Here is a 22824-nt window from a genome sequence, read left to right as displayed (position 1 = left end):
CAGTTGAATTGTGTTGTTTGACACAACCGAGGCGTCTCTGTTACATCAACATCCAGGTTAGAAATGACAGAGTGCATGAGGTGTGGTGGCTTCTTGCTGGTGTTAAGCAAACACCTGGTGCCTTCTCTTTTCGACGCTGAGCTGGGTGGCTCTTTAGGAGTGATATAGTTTCAAGCCCCTCTCTGATATTCGGGAGAAGGGAGAAGGTCACTGCGAGGCGACTGAACTCTTTAGCGTGTTTGTACAGGGTGACACATGTACACCTTTATTTTCATACGGTCTATGATAGCACATGAACTTTGAAGCTCTGCGCTGGCCCTGGCGTCCCCTCTCTCCTCCATCCCTCCTTTAATCACCCTACCTCCTCCCTTTGTTTTTGAGGCAGCCATCTTGTTCTGCTCCGATGAGGGGACATCCAAAGCTGCTGGGGTGGAGGGAAGGGGACGGGGCACTGAGAGAAGTGAGCATTTTACAAAATTTCACTAGAGCAGTCATTGAACCAGACACGTAAGCTGATTCTCTTTCTGCTTCCTCTACATAACTTTTTTTTTCAGTGTGATTTCCCTGGCAGTGGTTGAGTAGAATTTAGTGGCATGTTGAAATTAGAATTTGTGTTCTAATGGAAAAGCTTTGTGATGTACAGTGTAAAGTTTTCTTTTTTTTTTTTTTAAACAACACATTTCTTGATTGTTGAAACCGGATGGATAGGAAATATAATATCATAGTTATGCAATGTCTCCTCTTTGGCTGATGGATTATGGAAGTGATGCCAATAATGTTATACAACGATATGTTTTCATCCAATGAACAGCCTTCATGGAACCAGGCGCTTCCCAATCTCTATGCCACTGATTCATTATTTTTATATGTCAAAAAAAATCAAAAAATTCTTATGTTTTCAATCCTTTTTTGTCTGTTTTTTCTTTTAGACTCACTGTAGAAAAATAAGGACTTTAAATAGATGTTTTCATACTTTTGTATAGACCAAAGAAGCTGACACTAAATACACTAAGTGCAACAGTTATCATTTATGACATATTCACTCCAGAACATAACCCAGTAAGCCCTCACAAAAAACATTTAGCAATCAGATGAGATCATATCTGTGATATTATAAATATATCTGCTGTCAACTACTTATGCAGGATACACTCCTCCATGTAGTGCCACAAATAGCTGTTTTAGGAGGGAGAACTAATATCTAATTTCTTGTAAATTCACCAAAAATATTTTTGATAATTTGAGAAGAACTGAGATTTGAATTTATCACCATAGTAATAAGATTATATAAACTTGAAAGACAATCCACATGAATATAAAGGGTTACCATCCAGTGAATAAGCATGCTACATTCAACACACTATATTTGACATATACGTTATTACACTATGTATTATTACATGCCAAGCATTGGGTGTGATGTCAGGTTTAGTGCAAAGCTTCTGATTGAACCCAAAGTTAGTTTATGGGGGAGGTCTGGTTTTGATGATACATTTGGATGTGAATAAAAGATGCTAAATTCAGAACAAAATTAAACGATGATGATGATGGAAAGGTAATGCATCTGTTGTCAGAGCAATACTGCAAAGTTTCTAATTAACTCCAGCTATTTAGATATTTTAGAATTACATGGCTCTAACAATGCAAAACAGAGAAAAGACATAAAAGCACAACCTCATCTCATTGAGTTTCACAGTTTTATCACTGGACACAGACTGCATCGCAGCAAGCAAGGAGAAATAAAAATAAAAATATCGAGCAAAGCCTGTAATATGTAATATTTATAAGTGCTCATTTGATGGTAGTTGATACATTATTATACCTAATATGAGATAAATGTTGCCTGCCACCATTATCATCACTTTCATTGTAAATGTAAGTGAAACACGTTCCTATCTTATCCGTTTCTTATCCTCACTATACCACAGAATAGGTTAGAGCTATAAACATTTATTGACCCATAGCCGAGTTATGAAGTATTAACCATGCATACTGTTCCTCACTGTGTAACTGACTGACATGACATAATATAGCAGAGGCTTCTCAAAGCTTCCCAATCACAAGGAGAGTTATATACAATAAAGCTGACATTCAAATATGCAACAAACACAAAGAATAACATGTGATAAGTTTCATAACCTGACAAATAATCTCCACCAGCTCACTGTTCTGTTTTTCACCTTTATCTTTCCATGAGCATCACGCTGTCAGCTATCACATAGAATTAGTCACTGTTTTAAAAGCACTGTAATCAATACAGTAATCCACTTATTTTTCTGAATTCACACAAATGTATCAAAGAAATCAACAGCCACAAACCCAGTATCAGGGAATAGAGAAAAAAGTTGTTGCTTTTTAAAGTGCAAAACAAAGCACAGAAGGCCGGGAGACAGCAATGACTGCGTTTTTCATTCTGGTTTGTTCTCAGCTTTACTTGCCCACAAAACGATTCCATGCTTCCTCCAGCTCAGAGTCCCAGAGACATAAAATCTGTCTCTGAAGAGAAGCAGATGAAGGTGTAGATGGAAAATGACAGTGACGGAAGAATGTCTGCACAAACACTTTATCTTATATGATGATAAATAAGTTCATATGAGTTCGTCTCGGGTCTCTATTTGACGTCTGCTTTGCCCTTCCACAACAGTTTTGATGGGACGTCTTGTTATTCATTCAGTGTCTGGAGAATACTTTCCAAATCCATGTCCACGGTGTTACCTGGGGGACTAGAGACAGACACATACACTTAATGGTCTCTCAACACTGAGTGAAACAATTTCTGTAGGGAAAAAAAGAAATCAAATGGACGTCATGCACTGGTATGAAGATAAAACACCTACAGGTCCTCTGGGAAGACAACAGGAGGGTTTGAGCTGAACTCCACATCGGAATTAGCTGCAGTCTCCATCATGTCTTGAGTGATGGAGTCCTGCGGGCTGAACGCCTGCTGGAACTGATGCCTGAAAGGAAGAGCAGGAACTGTAACCAGGAAACATGTACATTTTGTCCTGAAAAAGAAGACACTGGTAATCCATTATATACAGAGGCAAAGGTGCCTCCAACTCCTAAAGTTCTCAACTTTTAAAAAGTTTAACTGATTATAAGGTTCCTGGGGGCAGCCTGGGTGGGACAAAAGTAAATGTGCAGACAAACACAGTCTCAGTGGCAGAGGACTGGTCAGTGGCTGGTGGAGGACAGCACAGGGGAATAGTGGTTTGGAAATAAAGAGAGGAAGAGAAGTGTAGGTGTGACACTTACACAGGGAAGTTGTCGGCCATGTGAGGAGGGGGCATCGATGAGCGAGCTTCACTGCACACAAACACAACATGTTTAAAATGTTTTCCATTACTCTCAAAATGACTGTAAGTGCATAAGATGTGGTGGTTTATTTGTAATAAAGATCTTCCTTACATGCCGACTTTAGTATGCAGTGACACCGGGATGTAACCCCCATTGGGTGATGCTTGAGGCTCTGTTTCAACAAGAGCACAAAACAAAAAGTCCTCCATCTGTTAATTGCCTGTCCTCACTTGGATTTAAGAACATAAAACTGAAAACTAACAATAATTTGATGAAGAACATTACCTGAGTAGAATTTTTTGAAAACTTCATGTTTAGGGAGTTCAGGATACAGGAGAGTTATGTGATTGATGTCACGGATGCGGTCACCAAGGCTGAGGATCTCAAGGTCTCTCTTGGTGAAGGGCTGGATATTCTGGATTTTCTGGGCCCCATCTTGGAAAAAGAAACATATACTTTTATTTTTGCAGTGCATGAGAGAAGTCTGAGAGTTGTTATTATTACTTTGTGCTTCTAACGTCCACTGTTTTACCTGTGGGAGCCCAGCACTATGTAGCACTCTAAAAGACCTCTATTACAATAAAGGTGACACAAATAACAGCATGTGAAATATGTATCTCTTCACTATATACTGCATGTAAAGATGGACAACATGACTGCCCCCTGGTGGCTGGCAGCAGTACAGGTCATAAACCTTGCCTCCTCCATGTTATAGAGGGTGGGCCGAACAAAAGTACTAAGAAGTAACATTTTCTCAAAGATGGTTTCTGTCATTTTAAGTAGTTCTTATCACAGTTATGTATATTGTGCTCATTTGTCGAGTGAATTTGGTTATAACTAGTTATTTGATGCTATAAAAATGTATTAAATGTCTTGATTGACCACTGAGACTGAATTGTCATTAATCGAGAGGGAGAATCGGTGGAACACCGAAACAGACTCTGACTCCATATGATGTCGAAAGCCCACGGTGGCGGCTCCTGTATACGGGATATTTGAGCCTCATTTTTGTACAATGGTAGCACGGGGAGACGTGTCGTCTATCTTCATTTACAGTTTATGCTTCTAGTGCTTCACTAGAGTCTTATTTGTCTTTTTTTTTTTAAAGCTCTCTGTTGTAAAAAAAACAATAATCCAGGTAAAATGCTCAACAGTGTAACTACAGAAAGCTTAAAGATATGGTCTCCCAACTTTAAAAAAAGTTTTGCTGTCCAGCAATTTAATAAATTCTTTTTTTAAATGATTTCCGAATGTTTGTGAAGTTAAATAAGATAATTGGTGCCCCTCCAACACTTACGGTCAGTAGCAGACACATAAGCAATGGTGATGCCTCCGATCTCCGAGTCACTGAAGCGAAGAAGGAACGTCCCGTTGAGCCTGTCTTTGAGAATCAGGTGTAGATGCTGCTTCCCAATGAAACCAAATATCAGCCTAATGGGGCCAAACATTGGAAACACTTGTCATTATTCATTTTCTAGCAGGCTGCTAATTTGAACAATTTCACCATCTGTCGAGTCTCCTCACCCTTCGCTCCAGTAGGTCTTCAGGTGCTTCTTGGACAGGTCCATTACTCCCTCAAACCACTGCCAGAAAGTGAAAGGTCGACCCGGGAGAACCTCCTGTAGAATTGACAGCCACAGTGAGATATGAGTGAATATGTCAGCCTGTGTATGTCTGTGCATGACGACATACGCTTGAGCGTACCTTATTAAACTGGGCCCAGGAAACCATCATGTTGCTGAAGTCGTCAGCAAAGTCAGGCTTGTCAAATATCTTCTGGGCCAAGAAGTGCTGGTTGTAGTGGTCCAGGTTGTGCTTCGTCTGGACCTCAGAGGTGAATTTACTGTTGAGAGTGCTGTACATCATCCTCCAGGGGACGCGCTCCGGCACGACGAACGGCACTCTGTCCTGATGGCAAAGACAAACGGCGAGAAGAATGAATGTATTTAAAATGTCACACCAGTCAGCACAGCAAAGAGCAACACACAGTAAACTCATCCCACAGAGCTTGTGTGCATAAGGTCTATGGCTCTCACTCAGCTCGACACTGTGAAGCTGTAAAGAAAATTAAGTTTTATGTTTTCATGTTGAAAAATCGTATTATTGTTATTATTATTAACATGCTAAGTAGTTTTGTGCAAACCCAGGTCTCCGGTAGTGGATAATACTTGGTGTAAACATGACTGTCACCTTCGAACAGTGATAATCCTGCAGTGATTTCACCTTCATAGAAACCCAATAAACCTTTTTCACACCAGACATTTTGACTCGGCATAGACTTCCCCCTTGAGCACAGGCTCCAGCATCCATCACTCACTCTGCCTGTCTTCAGTCACTTTCCCCAACATCCATGAGACATTGAACAGGCTTCTCAGACTAAACAGCCCCACAATGTTCAGAGCCTCCAACATCTAAGTGTGAATCTCATCCACCCCCGGTGTCTTGCCAGGGATATTCCCCGTGTCTTCAGACTCTGCCTCCCCCTCAGAGGCCATATTGGTCCTGTGGTCTGGTGGGGCACAGCCCGAAGGAAATACACGGAGTGACGACCTGCACAGGAAGCAAGCTGGCCTGGATGTCTGGGTGTCCCAATCCTTGGCATCGTCGACTATAGCATAAGACGCAATAGCGGATATTATTAGAAAAGTTAAACAAAAGACTAATGTGACACTTACTGGTTCAGAAAAAGCACAGTCCCAAATGATGGTGGCCAGCGCGTTGTTGTCTTGACTTCCATGGACAATGACGACCACCGGCAGCGAGATCATCTAAAATCAATGACATAATAAAGTTTAACGATCAAACTAAGGAGAAACAAATCACATAAGATTTAAAATAATGTTTTACAGCGGCAACATGTGGAATCTTTTTTAAATGAGTTTACCACTGCTGTGGCTGCTAAATGAAGCTTGTGAGCTGACGAATGAGGGGAGATCTGTTGAAACTGGGTTCCCTACACACACCTGTATCCTGTAGGGAGTGTCACAGCCTGTGATGGTGATCTCTGTGGAGAACAGGAGAGCAAATTTCTCCTCCGTCACAGACTCTGATCCCTTTCTGTCGGCCCTCTTGATCTTCTTGATGGACTGTTGAACCAAAATAAGAGTTTACATTTGCTAGCGAGACAGAACAATAATTAAATCTCAGCTGATAAATCTCTATCAGCACATACCATATTCCTAAAGGTAGCACATGTGCTCTTGCTGGCTGTGTTGTGTTCTAGGATGGCCGTGTTGTTGATCAGCTCCCCGACATTATCACTGCAGACAACATAACAAAGGGTCAATGTGGATTTTTACATGTAAATTAGGAACCTTTTGGAATTTATTTTCAGGGCATTTCTATTTCATTGGATTCATTTAAAAAACAATGTAGGTTTGATGAATACTAAACAAAAGCCAAGACGATTATGCGTGATGTATGATTTCATTAATAACGAACATAAAAGGGAGAAAGTTCTGTCAGTGTTGGAGATCAAGTTTCTGACAAGCTAAAATGAAGCGAACCCCGCGAGCTAGTTCAGGCAGCCAACTCGAGCTGCGCTGCCCCAATCATGTGACATACATCATGTGACATACCTCACTCTCCACAACCATCTATAATACACACCCACCTTATCAGGTGCTCTATTTAAGCAGAGAGACATTTCCCATCACCCCCTTTGCCCTCAACGCTGCTGCAGTATTTCTACCAGTTGCTTCAGCACTTCCACCACCCCAGCATCACGTATTTGCTCATCACTCCCATCATACCTGTGTAATCATATGGGGGAGTGATTAAGTTGGAGCCTAGATGCCAAACACTAAACCTGTTCTACTGCTGCAATAAACGTTTGAACGTGAGTTGTCTGAAATGCTGTGTTGGGGGTTGCACAGGGGAGCGGCCTTGGACCTTTATTATTCTTACTGTACATGCTGCCACTGGTTGACATCAGAGCGTGCAATGTTTGTTTCCATAGTTACGCAGATGATACACAACTGTACATTGCTGCTGAGCCAAATGATGATAACTCTCCGCGCTCCAACACTAAATGTCTGTCAGCAAAAAATACGCAGATGAGCAATAATTTCTCTCAAGCTTAATGAGGATAAAACAGAAATCCTTTTAGTCTGCCCAAAATCAAAAAGAGAAATGCTGGAAAATCATCTGGATCAGCTAACTCCTTGGATTAAATCAGAGGTGACAAGTCTAGGTGTTATCTTAGACTCAGATCTGAGTTTCAAGGCCCACATCAACAAGGTGACCAAACCTTTCCACCTTAGAAACATAGCAAAGGTTCGGCCATTTCAAAATCAGACAGATAATAAAAAGCTGATCCCTGCCTTCATTTCCAGCCATCTGGATGACTGTAATGCACTTTTAACAACAATAGAGAGACTCCAGTTCATTCAGAACTCATAACCAGAACCAAGAGGAGAGAACACATTAGTCCAGTTCTAGCTGCTTCGCACTGGTCACTTGTAACACACAGGATTAACTTTAAGGTTCTCCTCCTTACATCCAAGGCTCTGAATGGACTAGGACAGAGTTCTATAGCTGACTCTCTACTTAACTATGTCCCCTCTAGAACTCTGAGGTAATCTGCAGTAAGTCTATCAGAGGTTCCCAAACACAGCCGAAAGAAAATCGGAGATCCAGCTTTTGTAAACTACGCTCCAAAGTTGTGGAACAGACTGCCGCTAGATATCAGAGAAGCTAGTTCAGTAAACGTCTTAAAAAGAAAACTTTAAATATATCTCTTTGCTTCAGCCTTTAACCTGCTCTTTCACTTGCCATTTTTTTTTTATCATCACTTTCTGCCTTTTCTGTTTTTATGCATTTCTGAAATATAATTATTTTTTTTATTTTGTAATCCCTTTTCTATTCAATGTCATTTCAACATGTTCTTATGTTTCCTAAAATCTGTTCTCTTAACTTACATTTTAACATGTTTTTTATATGTATTAATGTGTTTTTATTTTGAACTATATTGTATGTAAAGCACTTCGAGCTGCATTTCTTATATGAAAGGTGCAGTACAAATAAAATCTATTATAATTATTATTATATTAATACACAAAAAATTTTCAAATTCCAAATTACAGAAGATAAATGTATATCTAATTATAGTTGAGAATACAGGGTAATTATTAGCTCCCACTTGTTTTCTTAAAAAAAATATTTATCCTTATTAAAAAGCCACTTCAACCTTTTATTTTTAAACCTACAAAAATATTTGTTTTTAAATCCCAGACTTTTTCGGCACTAGATAGAGCTCATACCACCGCCAAGGCTGAACAATCCTACACATGATTGTCTACTTCTTATAGTAGAAAATAAAATATAAAAGAAAAACGGAAGTGTTTGATAGCTATAGGGATTTATTTGTCATAAGACACCCAAGAACGAGAAAAGTCTTGGATCTGCACCTCAATTTGCATCTGCACCAAAATGTAAATGTAAACCCACAAACAAACAGACGCAAGTGAAAATATTACCCCTTTGGCAAAGGTCATTATGACAGGATAAGGGAGTTGTATTGATCTAGTAAATCCTGCTAATGGTGTCAATAAAATGCTAAATGACAAATCAAATCTTTAAGATCTTACATAATTTCGTTCTTTACGATTCTGAAATCATTGTAACAGTTTAGAGATACATGTTTTCATAAAAAAACTAAAGTAATTAACAGAACACATTCAAGAACGTTTATTTCTTTGTTCCATAAAGGTGAGAAAAAAAAGACTTCAGACTCAGTCAGAAACTGTAATCTGTCATGTTACTGTATATATATATATATGCATGACTCACCCGGGGACACTGCCCAGGTTCCTGGCCTGCAGTTCATTAATGATTTGCGCCTTCATCACCACAGGCTTCCCAGGAGCCACCTTCTCCCCCAGCAGATATCGCACAGTGGTGGAGAACTTTGACTGAGTCTTAATGACCTGAGGGGGCTGCTTGTCCACTACAAGAGAGCTGCAGGAAACATCAGCTACATGAGTGAGGAAACCATGTTTAAAATGTGTCTCTGATTTTAAATAGAAATTGGAATACATACAGACAAAGAACTCATGTGACTGTGCTACCTTTGAATCAGAACCTGCTGAAGCTGCCTCAGTCGTTCCTGGAGCTCTGGGAGCTGTTCCACCACCAGCATCAACTCCTGTCGCAGGTTCCCGTTCACCCCAAGCAGCTGCTCACACCTAACAGAAAAATAAGTAATAAGTAAAAAATATTTAAAGACAAATACCAGACAAAAAAATGCCGAAGCCAACAAAGAATGATAAGTCACCATAGTAACTGACCTAATGTGAAATATATCTGTTTCTGTGATATGACATTGAATACTGGCCAGAAATGTACTTTTGCAAAACATTATCATGTCACTTAATTTTACTCTTTCAAAAATATGTGTGACACTTTGTCATGATTTGCGTATATGGCGTCTTGATTTATGGCCAAAAATTTGATTTGTGAGGTCGCAGAAACCATGATCTTTGACCTGTTACCACCAAATGCTAATTTGTCCACTCTCGAGTTCTATTGAATGTTTGTGACAAATTTGAAGAACTTGTCTGAAGGCGTTCCCAAGATATAACTTTCTTTCTTCTATTCACTCTTGCTTAAATGTCATGTTTAATTAGGTGTGTGGTTCTACTTGGATAGGATAAAGGTAATGAAGAAGTGGGGTGCACCTCACCAGGTCTGCAGGGGGTTGAGGTTTTCGTCAAAGGGATGTCCGATGGCGGCCTTGCACTGCTCCCACCTCCACGCCTTCAGCCTGCTGAGCAGTCGGACCTGACACCGGTCCAGACAGTCCACACACTCCTGCAGCAGCTGGAAGCGCTTCTACAGCAACCAGTATCCAAACACATTAAACTGACACACATGGGCAAACACGTGCATGAATGTGCATGTCAATAACCATCATGCACACAAACACAGAAATATTACGTACTGTTCCTGCACTAACAAGTGTTTAAAGTTATTTCAAACCAACGTTGGGCCAAACAATTATATGGATTGTTTTAGTTTCTAAATGTATAATGGTGATGGTGACAGACTTGTACTTGAGGCAGTGTGATTATTAGATGACTACAAATGTCAAGCTCTGACCTTAGAGCAGTTGCTCTACTGAGCAAATTTGTCTACACTGTTTTGATATGACATTACTTTAATTTCCTGTGGTTGTATATAAACAAAGAATAATCCCAGCTCACCGTGGCCATTGCATTCATATTGTACTCCAATTGCTGGATGTGTTTCTGGATTTCAGATTTTTTGGCATCCAGTCCGTTCTGCTGGATTGGACCTGTAGGAATAAAATAATATGTTGAGTCGTTTGTACACTGCAGGTGGATGGAGAAAACTGTGGGCATTTTTCTAATAAGAAAACACCCATCCTGTCATTTTTAACACTGACATACAAATCTCTTAAAAGGGCCCTATGTGGTAAAACAGAGTAGAATGAGCAACACATGAACATGCCAAGTTAACAAAGACACAGTCTAAGCTGGGCTAAATATATTCATTTTATGTAGCTGGAATGCCAAGTACTACAGTAGTTGCACTGTTCATCAGAAAAATAAAATAAAAGACCACTCAGGCCTCAGAAAGTCCTGATGAAACCACTTTTAAATTGACTAGATTCAGATTTTTATTCAAATCTGCAACAAATTTCAAACACTCCGAAATATCAGTCCCCTAAACATGTCAGATTTTTACTAGATCCATGAATTTTTCTATGAGAAAACAAGGACAATATTGAAACCCTAACCCTAGTGGAGAAGTATTCAATGGAGACGCAATGAAGTCACATTTACAGCATCATTTAGAAATGACAGAGTAGAGGAAAGCCTGTATAATAATAATAATAAAAATAATAAACTTTATTTATCTAGCACCTTTCCAAAACAAGGTTTACAAGGTGCTTTACATGATAAAAACAACAGGAATCATAAAAGTGTAATCACAAAACAGCATCAATAGAGGAGTATAACAAGCAAAACATATTAAGAATATATATGTTTAATGGCTGTGGTAGTTGTATTAGGTCAACTAGTTGCTCTTCGCACCACTGATCACTGAGGTTTATTTCTCTTATCTAAAAATGAGTGGCCAACTCATACTGTGACTAATTTATCATCCTATATGCAAAAATGCAACTTGAGGCCATTGACTATTGTCAAAGCAGGAAAATAACAAGAGTAAATTACAACATTAACCTTTGGAACATTAAGACTGAACATAAATTTTAACATCAACAATGGCTCTGACATGTCAGGGAGTAAGCATGCACAATACCAGGAAGTGACTCTACAGAACGAGAGGCAGCCATCATCAACTTTGATTTCACCAGTGGTTTTCCTGCTTTGAAAAGTTGGGAGCACCTCAGGGCTCCATTCTTCGCCCCTCACTGTTTAATATTTACAAGTTAAACCTCTGACATGTAATTTTGTGAAAAAAAGTTTTGGTTTCCTACGAAGATTTATACGTCATCTTTTAACAATATAGTCTACTTATAGACTACAACTAACATTCTAACATTTAAACCTACATGTCACAAAATTCTCTGCAAGCAAATACAGATGAATTACATGTAATTTTAAAAAACTAAACTAAACTAAAAAACTAAATTCCTAAATTTAAAAATTATTAAAAAGCATGAAAAAACTAAACTGAAACTGTTAATATAGAAAGTGACTTCTGTTTTATTAAAGAGGAACTGAAATAGCCTTACTCCATTTTCAGTTAATATCAGCTGTTTTTAGTATTTTATGAATGTGAAAATGAAGAAAGGCATTTCTGCAGAAAGTCTCTAAAACTGTGTGTGTGTGTGTGTGTGTGTGTGTGTGTGTGTGTGTGTGTGTGTGTGTGTGTGTGTGTGTGTCACCTTGTAAACCCTCATAGTTCTGTCTCTCCCAGTTGAGCTCTTCTTGCAGCTGGTGCATTTTCTGTCGAATGTTCTGGACCTCCAGCACCTTCAGAACCAGGTGGTCCACATCCTGCATGTTGGGGAACGACGGCTCTCCACCCTCATACTGTTGGTACGCGGGAGGGCTGGGGAGCTGAGTGGACTACACACAGTGTAATATTATTATTAATTTAACAAGGAGAGACACTGAGTGCATGCTGTGTTTTACAATTATTGATTATAGTGCATATAAAGAGGGGTACGTATAAAAATATATGTAATAAACCTACATCATTAGAAATAAACATACAATTCAATTCAATTTTAACTTCAATATGTAACTTCGGCCACTAGGGGTCTCTTAATCAAAACAATAACAAAAGTCCTAATTTGATGACATCATGAAGCAGCATGGGATCATGGGAGTTATCTTCTTCACCACCATTGTAGATACAAAATCTACCTGGTGTCATGTGTTGAAGTGCTATGCAAACAGCACTGAGTAATTGTGATCCATTACGAGTGGGCGATTGGCTAACTGGCTAGAAGTGTGTTTCTCCTTCGTCATCCTGTATTTGCCCTGGAGGCTTTAGTGCAGACAGGCAAACCCAAGGGTAAAGCGGATATGACGCAATTAAAAGGCCACCAAAATGAAAGCCCTGTTATTTGGACTAAAGATGAGGATTTCTCTGGGTTTGAACATTGTTGGAAACATTTTGGATGATATAAGTACACAAGTTTACAAAATATATAACATGAAGGTTGAGTTGTTTTAAGACATTTTGATGAAGAATGACTGAGTGTAGAATTAGATGTCGTGTCTTAAAACAAATGGAATCTAAAATGTGCATCATTTGTGTTCAGACTTGTTTGGCCTTTTTCGTTCAAGGATGCTGTCAGCTGTTAAAGTCCAGATTAGCCCTTTTACAACATCTGTTTACTTACAGTTTGTCTCCTGGGTTTGATTTTCCAACATAACTTGTGAATCAGTGAACGATGTCAGCTTATCTGTAACTGCATTGTTTTGACCCAATTTAAACTGAAAACTGACTGTGGACTTGAGTTTGACTCACAGTTGTCAAACCAACTGCAGACAAAATACTGCTAAATAAAAAGGGATAATACATTTCTTTTACACCTCATGCCCCCAAAACCCCTGCTGTTGGATGATGCTGTCTTCATGGATCTGTACACATACAGATTTTATACTGGGGTATAACAAGCTATATATCAAGCTTCACCTGGCCCTAAGACAACTAAAACCAAACTGTGTCAGTTAATGAGGTTCTCACCGTGTTGAGCAGGGCCCGCTCCTTCCTGAGGATGTCCCTGACGAGCACTACAAACTGTAGAGGGTGCTGTTGAAACCCAGTCTGTAAAGAAACCACATGTCCCATTGAATCCATCTATGATACAGCTTCTAGTATACAATGGTACATTTAGCCGATGTTAACTTGTCTGAATACATGTTGTAGCAGGTTGGCACAAACATATGTAAAAAAAAAAGTGTAGGTATTCTTACTGGTATTTTGTTATCAACATGTATTCATTTTTTTTCTTCTTTGTTGAAGTATATTTGAAGGCACCTTTCAGCTTTTCTACAGCCTCGAAAATGTCTTTGATTACTCCAGAGAGTGTTTTCCTGTCTATCTTCCTGTCTTGCATCACTCAAGTTGTGTGTGAAATCTCTCACAGGACTACATACTCAGCTCATCAGTAAAATAAATAAAAAACGTTTGAACACGACTCATTTTCTCATGAACCGTTAAATAAGTCATTGCTGTTGCACAACTAAAACATGCCATATCATCATATTTCATATTATACCGGGCATGTTTTTCTACATAATTACTGCTTCAAACTTTCAGTTCATTTAAAATCAATGCTTTTCTGTTTGCTTCTCCCTTCTACTCTGTCACATTTGAGGCTCGTGTATTTTTTATTCAGACATGAAAATCTTTTGTTTTTACAATATACTGCATTCTCTACTCTCGTCTGGTGGCCATTTGTATTTCATGCAGCACAAGGGCAATGCATGATGGTATATATTGCTCGATTAGTCGTGATTGGCTGCACACTACTTTTTATATAGGGGTATAAAGATTTTCACTAAACAAACATTCAGACAAATACTAAGAATGTACTTTAGAGTGAGTGGTGAGTGATTTCAGACCCAGACCTGCTGTGACCATTGGCAGCTGCTTGATATTATACCGAATACAATGGCTACATCCAACCTCAACAGAAAGACTCTCTGAATCTTATTAGGAAATCAGGGAGGCACTTAAATCCGATCCGAGTCATGCAGTTCTCCTACCATGGACCTGCTGATCTGCATCAACTTCATCTTGACCACCACATTCGCATTCTGCTGAGCAATCGACTGCAACATGCTGATGATCTGGTCCAACAGAGCTCGGGCCTGGCTCTCCTGCTCCACCTTCTCCAGCACAAAGTCGTCCCTTTGAGCACACACACACACACACGGGCATGTAAGATGTGCTTGTAATAGAGCCACACACAGACAAGAGCTCATGAGCCAGCAAACACAATATTCAATGAAATCATCAGCATGCTTGTTCAACATGTCGTTGTATGTCTATGTATGGTGCGTGTGTGTGTGTGTGCGCGTGTGTGTGTGTGTGTGTGTGTGTGTGTGTGTGTGTGTGTGTGTGTGTGTGTGTGTGTGTGTGTGTGTGTGTGTGTGTGTGTGTGTGTGTGCATTTGTGTACCATCTTTGGCTCTCAATCCATTCAGCTATAAAGTGTCTGACTTCAATGGGGAAGGCGTTTGGGGGATAGAGGTTGTTGACGATCTCATCAGACAGGCACTGGATTAGCTGGGACATGTGTTGCCACTGGGCCATGATCAAGCAGGGCTACAAAAATCAGAGTATAAAGACATATCATGCATGAATATTCAATTCTACTGCATTTCACAGTGACTGAAAACACAAACAGGGCATATTTTTTTTATCAAAAACGCTAATATTATAGAACTAGAATTGCACTGCCGAGCCCAAACAGTCCCTTAAATTAAATCAAGCCGCGCAAATTATTTTTCATTAAGACCCATGAATTTGTCCCTGACACGCAATGTAAAGAAAGTTAAAAAAAATGAATTGATCTGCTCCCTGATCCGGATCCATACTAAATGTAATGGAATGACCTCAGATTGAATGCAATCTTGTTTACAATCATACAAACCAATGAACAAACAAAACCTCATTGGCGGTTACTATAGTAACAAGGCTGGTGTCGCCTCTTATCTCCATCATCAACAAATCCCATCAAAAGACCAAAACAAAAACAAAAAATGTTTGCATCTCTCTGCACTTCCCTTCACCCTACTCAGCCCGAACACATTCATTCCTACCATAGATGCAAATCATTAATATAATAATATCTAGTTTCCCTTTAAACTATATTACACTCCTCTCAAATGTGCAGAAAGAAGTCATGCTGTGCATCCAATCATTGCTCACACCCATTTAAATCAAATATGTCGAAAGGAGAATTGTGTCAAAAGTGACGAACAATAATATATTTTTCAATTGGAATCATTCAGTCAGATGCGGTTTTCAGTAGAGTCTGTATTATTCTCATATGAAACAGAATATGCAATAGGCTCAGTTAAAGGTGTAGTAGGCTGTTACAATAGAGAATAGGCTACACTCAGAAAGTACTTTTACTTTTTTATACTTTTAGTACATTTAAAAGCATGTACCAACTTTTACTCAAGTAGAAAAGAAACCTTTTAATAGAAAACTAGAGGACTTACTTTTACTTGAGTACATTTTTGTCTAGTTATTTGTACTTTTTCTTAAGTAAAACTGTTCTCACTGTAACCATGGATGAATATAATGTTGCTATGCATAGTGAACAGTTGCAGCCTTAAGATGGTCTATGTGGGATTAACTAAAAATCGACTACCGTGCCCATGTTCATCCAAAAGAAGGAACATGAACAGACGCTGTGTAGTTTTACAGCAATAGAGGCCTGGGGTACGGAGCTATGTGATGTTCTAAATACAGCAATAAACAAACTTAGAACTGAATTCAAAACTACTGCATGTAGGTGAGATCAAAATATGGAAAAACATGCACACCAACACTGACAGATTCAGATATCATAAATTTGTTGTTGGCATAAACCAAGCAAATGTCTTTGGAGCTTTCTTCACTTCCTATGGGTAGAGAGAACCACAAAAACTCAGTCCTACACTTTCACTTAAATTTCGAAACTTCACCGCTGTCTCCTGGCAACGTGAGGGTGAAACCAACAATTGCCGGCAGCACTTCGGAGGCACTATCACACCTTTCTTGCATTTGAAAGCTTCGAACATCTCCCAGATGAGTGTTTGACATGAGCCAGTCTGGTGAGTCATACTGAAGGAAAGGAGTGTTGTGCAATACTCATCCAGAGATCGTTAAACATTTTGGGAAGCTCGCACAAAAGGACTCATAGTCTTAATAATAGCAACAAACAGTTAAGATTATAGAGCCTTTGTTATTTGTTCTGGCCTGCACTGACATTAGCAGGCACACTTTACTGCTGTAGCCAATGCGAGTCACAACTATTTGAACCTTAAGCCCTGCATCTTAGATCAACACATCACCCTCACACTCACAGTACCACTGTACTACTCTGACTTTGTCGACATGAGCTTATGGTTATTTTGACCTCTGCATGGGAATAACTGGAAGTTCAGTTATACTCAAAACATGGCAATCCTGCAGCTTTTTGCAGAAGGTGGGGGTGTCAGACCTGTAGAGCTCCTGGTCAAGTGTTCCCTGGTCCAAGTCCCTGGTGTTGGGAGTGTGTGGGTATCACTGTGCATTGTAAGGACATGGGGCACAATGCTATGAGGAGACTCAGAAAGACAAAGTGGGTGGCCAGAAGCAATCTGCAGTAGTATCACAGGGTCAGCCATTTGCAATACATTTCCCAGATGAGGCTTCACTATATAATGCACTGGGACACTGCACATTTAGTGCACAAACACCTTTCATTTTTAAAAGACCAGATCTTTGAGGTTCAATAAACAAGCAGGTCAACCAAGTCCCACTGTCCCAATTTTCCTCAGTTTGCTCTTATCTTGCACATCATGGTTGTACACGCATGGTAATTGATCCCTTGTGCACACTAATGCATCCTCCCTGAAACATCCACTGCGGAAAAACACTAAGACCAGTTTCCTCCCTCTCCAGTATCAAACCTCACCAACTCACACGGATCACTTATCTTCAACAACTCCAGTAAGAATCATGCAACTCACTTCGATCGATTCTCCTCCCAACGAAAAGCACCAGTTTACAGACGGACTTTGCAAGTCAAAGGCCAAAACTTTATTGCATAATTGATGAGAAACTTCCTCTAATTTCGGCTGAAGTTCAGAGAAGTTTGGTTGCTGAGATTTCTGATGAAGTCAGAAAGTCTCACTGGTAGAAGTGCTTTCTGATTTTGGTTCTCAGGCACAGAAAGTCAAGAAAACAAATCTTTGTTAGGTTTAAGAAAGGATCAACGTTTAGGTGTAAATGGGCCGTAACACAGTTAACCACATGCAAAAGCTTTCCAGCAAAGAGCCTTGAAGGCAAACCTTTCCCATGATCGCACTGTGCATCAAGTCAACTTTATTTATGTAGCCCAAAAGGTCAAACACTCCCCAGAGGCCCGTAAAAAACATGCAAAATACTCGGAATATAACATAGCATAACATAGTAAACAGAACAGATATTAGGTAAACATACTAAACTAATGTGAAACCCTCTGAGGCCAGAACATGGTTTTTTGGGTCGTCTCAATACAGTAGCAGATTATGTAGTGGATATTTGTCATGAACATATTGACGATTTAACTCTTCGTTGCCTCAACATTCAAACCAATCAAACTATTTGATTTGATAAAGACAGATTTTTGCTCCTGAGTGAAGTTTGTGGTTTTAAACTCACAAATCGGAGGTAAATGAATTGTGTGTTAAACCTCCTCACTGTTCTTGCACAATCCATACGCAGTATGTTGATTGTTATCGAAGTTATGTTGCTATTTTATTGCAATAATTATTTCAATAATCTTATTGGCTTGCCCTTATCTTTACAATACAGTATTAAACGTACACACTTTCAAACCAAACTGCCGTCCCTTTATAACTTGCTGTTAACACCCCACTCGTATATGTACGATACAGAATCACATTAAATACAGTCATCTATTTTAATAATTTTATAATGTTTTATTTTGTCATGTTTTCCTCATCTGTAACATTTGTCTCTGTATATGCCCTGCATCGCTTTGTGATCTTCAAACTGCTTTAGAACCGTCTTCCATTGTTTGCCTTGTAACTGGGTTTTGAAAGGTGCTGTATAAATACAGTTTATTTTAGTTATTAAAAGGGTTAATTCAACTTTAATGTTGGAGTTCAATGCAGCTACGCAAGGCCTTCTTGTCTGGAATATAACAATATACATGATATGTTATTCGGGGAGCTAATAATACAACATCGAATAAACTGTACTGATACTCTAACAATATCAACATGTGATCACATGGGCTGAACATGAATACCAGGAACAATTAAATTCCTTGTAAGTAAAAAACAACAACAACATTGCTGCTACTTTGTACATAACTCCGACATTACACGAACAAACAAGACAATGATTAAAAGTAAACCTACATTTGGGTCTATTAAAAAAGAAAAAGACGTCATAACTTTATTAAAGTTTTGAAGAAGTGTACGAGGATATAAGTCTCTCTCTTTCTCTTTCTCTCTCTCTCTCTCTCTCTCTCTCTCACACACAGACATAGACACAGACACACTGCTACAGTCTGTTGTTTTTGGTTGTTGTTGTTTTTATTTGTTTATTTGTTTATCAAACGTTGAGACAAGTTTTACGCAAAGTTCTCGGGACGGACTAGGCCTCAAAAAAGCAACACACTGCGTCGACTCTTACCTTCAGTTTAAGGCAGATTTCAAAACATTGATAAGCGCTGGGCTCCTTCTCTTCTTCCTCCTCCTCTTGAGTGCTCAGTAACTCATCCAGTAAGTGTTACTCAACAGGTCCTCCCTCCATCACCCACCGTATCGCTGCCCGTGTCCCACTGGTCCTGGACCAACGCCAGTCCGTCGTGCTGAGCCGTATACGCACACAACTCTCTCTAGCTCAGAAAGCCAGGGTGGATTCAGTCACTTCCCTGTTCGCGCACGTCGTGTCACCGCGCGTAATTATTTCCTGCCCTGAGTGCCCTCACGTTCAAGTTTGAACATGGTGAGGAACGTGATGTGCGCGCCCTGACGTCTTCACTGTCACCCCCGGTGCGCAGCAGATGTGCCACATATACACGCACACACACACGCACACACGCCACGCACACCGGCCCCTCTGGTTAAATCACAAACAAAACAGGCGCCCTGCAGGCCTCAACGGCAGGATACCATAGATATGCCACACATGTACTGTATGTAAAACAAAGGGGGGGAGGGGGGTAGAGGTGGGCACGGTTCACTTCCACATAAGGAGTGCGTGGGCGGAGTAACGTCTCGTCATTTCCCCATAGGCAGTAACTTCCAGTAAGTTCACTGAGACACACGATACCATATCTGCAGCTGGCAGCTCCTTCAAGACCAACATCTTCCCAACGGCATCCACCGACAGAGAGCGTCAGGGCGCACACGTCACCACACGCAGACACTTCTGGACTGAGTCGCAGAAAGTTTTTTTCTGGCGTCTAAATGTGGGGCAACTGAGCCTGTAGTTCTCACTCCACCACAGCTCTCCAGGGCTGAGATACAGTCATCTCCAATACCGCACCATTAACCACTATCAGCTGTAACCGACTAATGACATCACTGATGATGTCACATATACCAACTTGATCTTTACAGTAGACTGTTGAAAACACACTCTGGGTTTTCAGCCTGTTAACAGTCAGGATATGAAATAATTGGACATTCTGAATAGAAACACTCACAATCAACTACAGTTTATTGCTTGGATTCCAATTGGAGTTTGCCTCCAGGATCACAAAACTATGTATATGTGTATTTTGTTTCAATCTCTTATTTAAGCAGAATATTATAGCGTCAAGCACAAGTAGAGAGAAAGTGATTTAGATCTTTTCCCACTTCCCACTTTCCAGACCCCTTTCACAATCCACACATGAGCAGAGAGCAGCCAACAATGGTACTTGTTTAAGAAACACTAATTAAATAATAATAATAATAATAAATGATAAAAAATATGTATTGAATAAATAATATGAATAGTGGTACATATGGTCACATCCAGGCCGTGATGCTTGATTGTTGGAGGTCGCAGGGGTTGGTGTGAAACCACAAACATGGAAGTTCACACACAATCCACAACCCCCACTGGGAAGTGCCTCTGAAAAACATGTATATTTAACAGGATTTTTCCAGACATGACCCATGTGGTCACAAGTAGAAAACAAAGTATAAATCAGTGTTAAGTACAAGATAAAGTATACAACTTTATACTGTATCAATTAAAATACTTAAAAATGCACATAATAATAATTATGCAGGTTCATTGCTTTTGTCATGTTTGACTCCCTTTTTTCTTTAGTCTTCCCAAAATATAGCCACAAGGGGTCGTCAATATGAGTTTAACATGTTACACTACACTTTCGATTTTGTTTTGCAGTGGGAGGTTTTGCTGTTCTAATCTTGTTTTGTTTGTATCTTTATTTTATTCGTATATTTTATGTTTATGTAACCGTGTGCTGTTTATAACTGTAAACGTTCCTCATCTGATCTCATTGTCCTTTTTGCATTTTGTTATTTTAAAATCCACTTTGCTGGATTTAAAGCTGCGTCTCATTTGTGAGTCTGCAGACTGAGTTCAGTACTTTAATCGCTCAGGACTAAATTCATATATTTTGATGAAGCTCTACGATAAAATAAATCCATGTAACATAGAAAATTTATATTTATTTATCTGGATCTAATCTGAGGGGATTCGTGGCACAATCTGGTCAATCTGGGGATTTACATGTTCTTGGATTGGCCACGTGAGGGCGGTATAGCCCTGAAGAAACCCTGCTGGTCCTCAGTAATGTTCAGGGGTCTGTTTGAAATTAGATCATCATAGAAGATGTTGCATGATCACGTGCGGGCTCCCCAACATGATGTAAGTGAAGTTTTTTGTGGCAGGATTTTATTTTGATCACTTGATCTGTCAATATCAGATTTTGCAGTCGTTGTCACGGCGACGCCTCAGATTCAAACGTTCTTAAAGAGAGGTCTGTCCATTCTCCTATAAATCTATTATTCTGTGATAACAGTTGAGTCATGTGAGAGGGGGCAGGACATTCCACCTGTCAGGTCCAATTTCCTGAGAGTTGAGGTTGACCTCTCCAACAGAGAAACAATGCAGCTGCAAAGATTTGATCAGATTCTCTCATAGAAGCTGAGGACTTTCCATTGTTTCCTCTTTTTCTATTGATCTACAATTTTAGATTTGCTTTTTGTTTTTTGCTGCAATCTTCCTCTAATGGTCAGGATTCAGTTTCTCCATGTTCTCTCCTCAGGTCTTATGCTGCTCTGTGCTGAACTGCCAGATGTAGCCGGCTTGATGGATTCGGACCATAAAGATTAGACTCTTTAGTATTCAGGCCAATATTTGTGATGACAGCTACACCTTCCAGGAAAGAGAAAGCCAATACGTAATGTTAAACAGCATTGATCCTGTTCTCTAAAAGCAGTCTGCAGCGATCGGGCTTTCTCTGTCCTGATATGCAGCTCTTCCTCCGACAAGGACAAGAGTTTGAGAAAATCACATCACAAAATGTTCAATAAAAGAAATGTCACGGTCGTTTGGAACTTGACAATTGAGGCATTTTTTTGCGGTGAGTTGCGCAGATTTGTTGTCAAAACATTTGTTTTAGCTCAAATCTTTGTGTTATTGCTGTTTGTCGCATAATGATCCTCTGTCATCGTTTCTGGGGTCCTCTTAGGTAAAGGGCCCTCGCTGAGGTCTTGCAACATCTGGAACTAATACAGCTGTGCTCTCTATCTGCGGGACCAGGGGGTTTTGGAAGTAGTAGGCTGGGTTGAGGGGAGGGTAGGGGGGGGCCGGGCTAGTTGCTGCTTTGGCCCTGGGGGTCCATGTGTCCCTGACTTCAAAATAGACTTGATTGCTAACAGCTGGCAGTCCTAACTCACCAAGTGTCAGAGCTCTCCTCTGATGTCAACCTTGTCAGTATCAAGGCCTGGACAATGGAAGGCCAGCAGCACGGCGGCAGAGGTAGAGACGAGGACTGTGTCGCTGCGAAATGAGATTCAGAGAATGAACGTCTATTTTTTTATTTTTTTTTATGAAGGTTGTTTCCATAAATAACTTTCGAGATTCTTTTTGTTCGAGCTCCTCTGAATGAAGCAGATGCTGAAGAATGGCATGAACAACATGAAAATCGGTTATTTGTGTTGAGTGCAGGCGGAAATAATTGTCTCCATCAGCGCAAAACTAAGAAATACATAAAGACTGAACAAACAAAATGGTCATGCATCCATCAGTGCAATGCAAAGACTACAATCTCGGATTTCCATTACAGATGCACACTTCTGACATTATCATATAGTTTAATACGTTATAAGACCAACTATTATATACT

General features: G+C 39.8%; 1 protein-coding gene across 1 annotated transcript; it reads right to left on the bottom strand.

The window, feature by feature from the left end:
- Positions 1-1678: 1678 nt before the first annotated feature.
- Positions 1679-19553, bottom strand: stat6 (signal transducer and activator of transcription 6, interleukin-4 induced). The gene is made up of 20 exons (XM_034589792.1): positions 19146-19553; positions 14926-15071; positions 14511-14655; positions 13486-13566; positions 12173-12356; positions 10500-10591; positions 9980-10128; positions 9366-9482; positions 9088-9255; positions 6470-6557; positions 6261-6383; positions 5973-6065; positions 5002-5205; positions 4822-4916; positions 4595-4728; positions 3583-3732; positions 3409-3469; positions 3256-3306; positions 2838-2957; positions 1679-2723 (listed from the first exon to the last, which is right to left on the bottom strand). Exons 2-20 carry the CDS (start codon positions 15057-15059, stop codon positions 2663-2665), a joined length of 2250 nt encoding a protein of 749 aa, XP_034445683.1. The 5' UTR covers positions 15060-15071; positions 19146-19553; the 3' UTR covers positions 1679-2662.
- Positions 19554-22824: the final 3271 nt, after the last annotated feature.

This window comes from Hippoglossus hippoglossus, chromosome 7 (genome assembly GCF_009819705.1).
Source record: "Hippoglossus hippoglossus isolate fHipHip1 chromosome 7, fHipHip1.pri, whole genome shotgun sequence".
Lineage (NCBI taxonomy): Eukaryota > Metazoa > Chordata > Actinopteri > Pleuronectiformes > Pleuronectidae > Hippoglossus > Hippoglossus hippoglossus.
Note: the sequence above shows the minus strand (reverse complement) of the source record. Positions and strands in the feature narration are given on the sequence as shown.

What these genes read in the sequence shown, in the direction of transcription:
- stat6 (XM_034589792.1), bottom strand. Translation starts at nt 15,059, where the DNA reads ATGGCCCAGTGGCAACACATGTCCCAGCTAATCCAGTGCCTGTCTGAT. An exon ending in AACCTGGGCAGTGTCCCCGG is followed by an intron (nt 6,558 to 9,087) that starts GTGAGTCATGCA and finishes TGTTGTCTGCAG; the next exon opens with TGATAATGTCGGGGAGCTGA. An exon ending in GTGCTACCTTTAGGAATATG is followed by an intron (nt 6,384 to 6,469) that starts GTATGTGCTGAT and finishes TTGGTTCAACAG; the next exon opens with TCCATCAAGAAGATCAAGAG.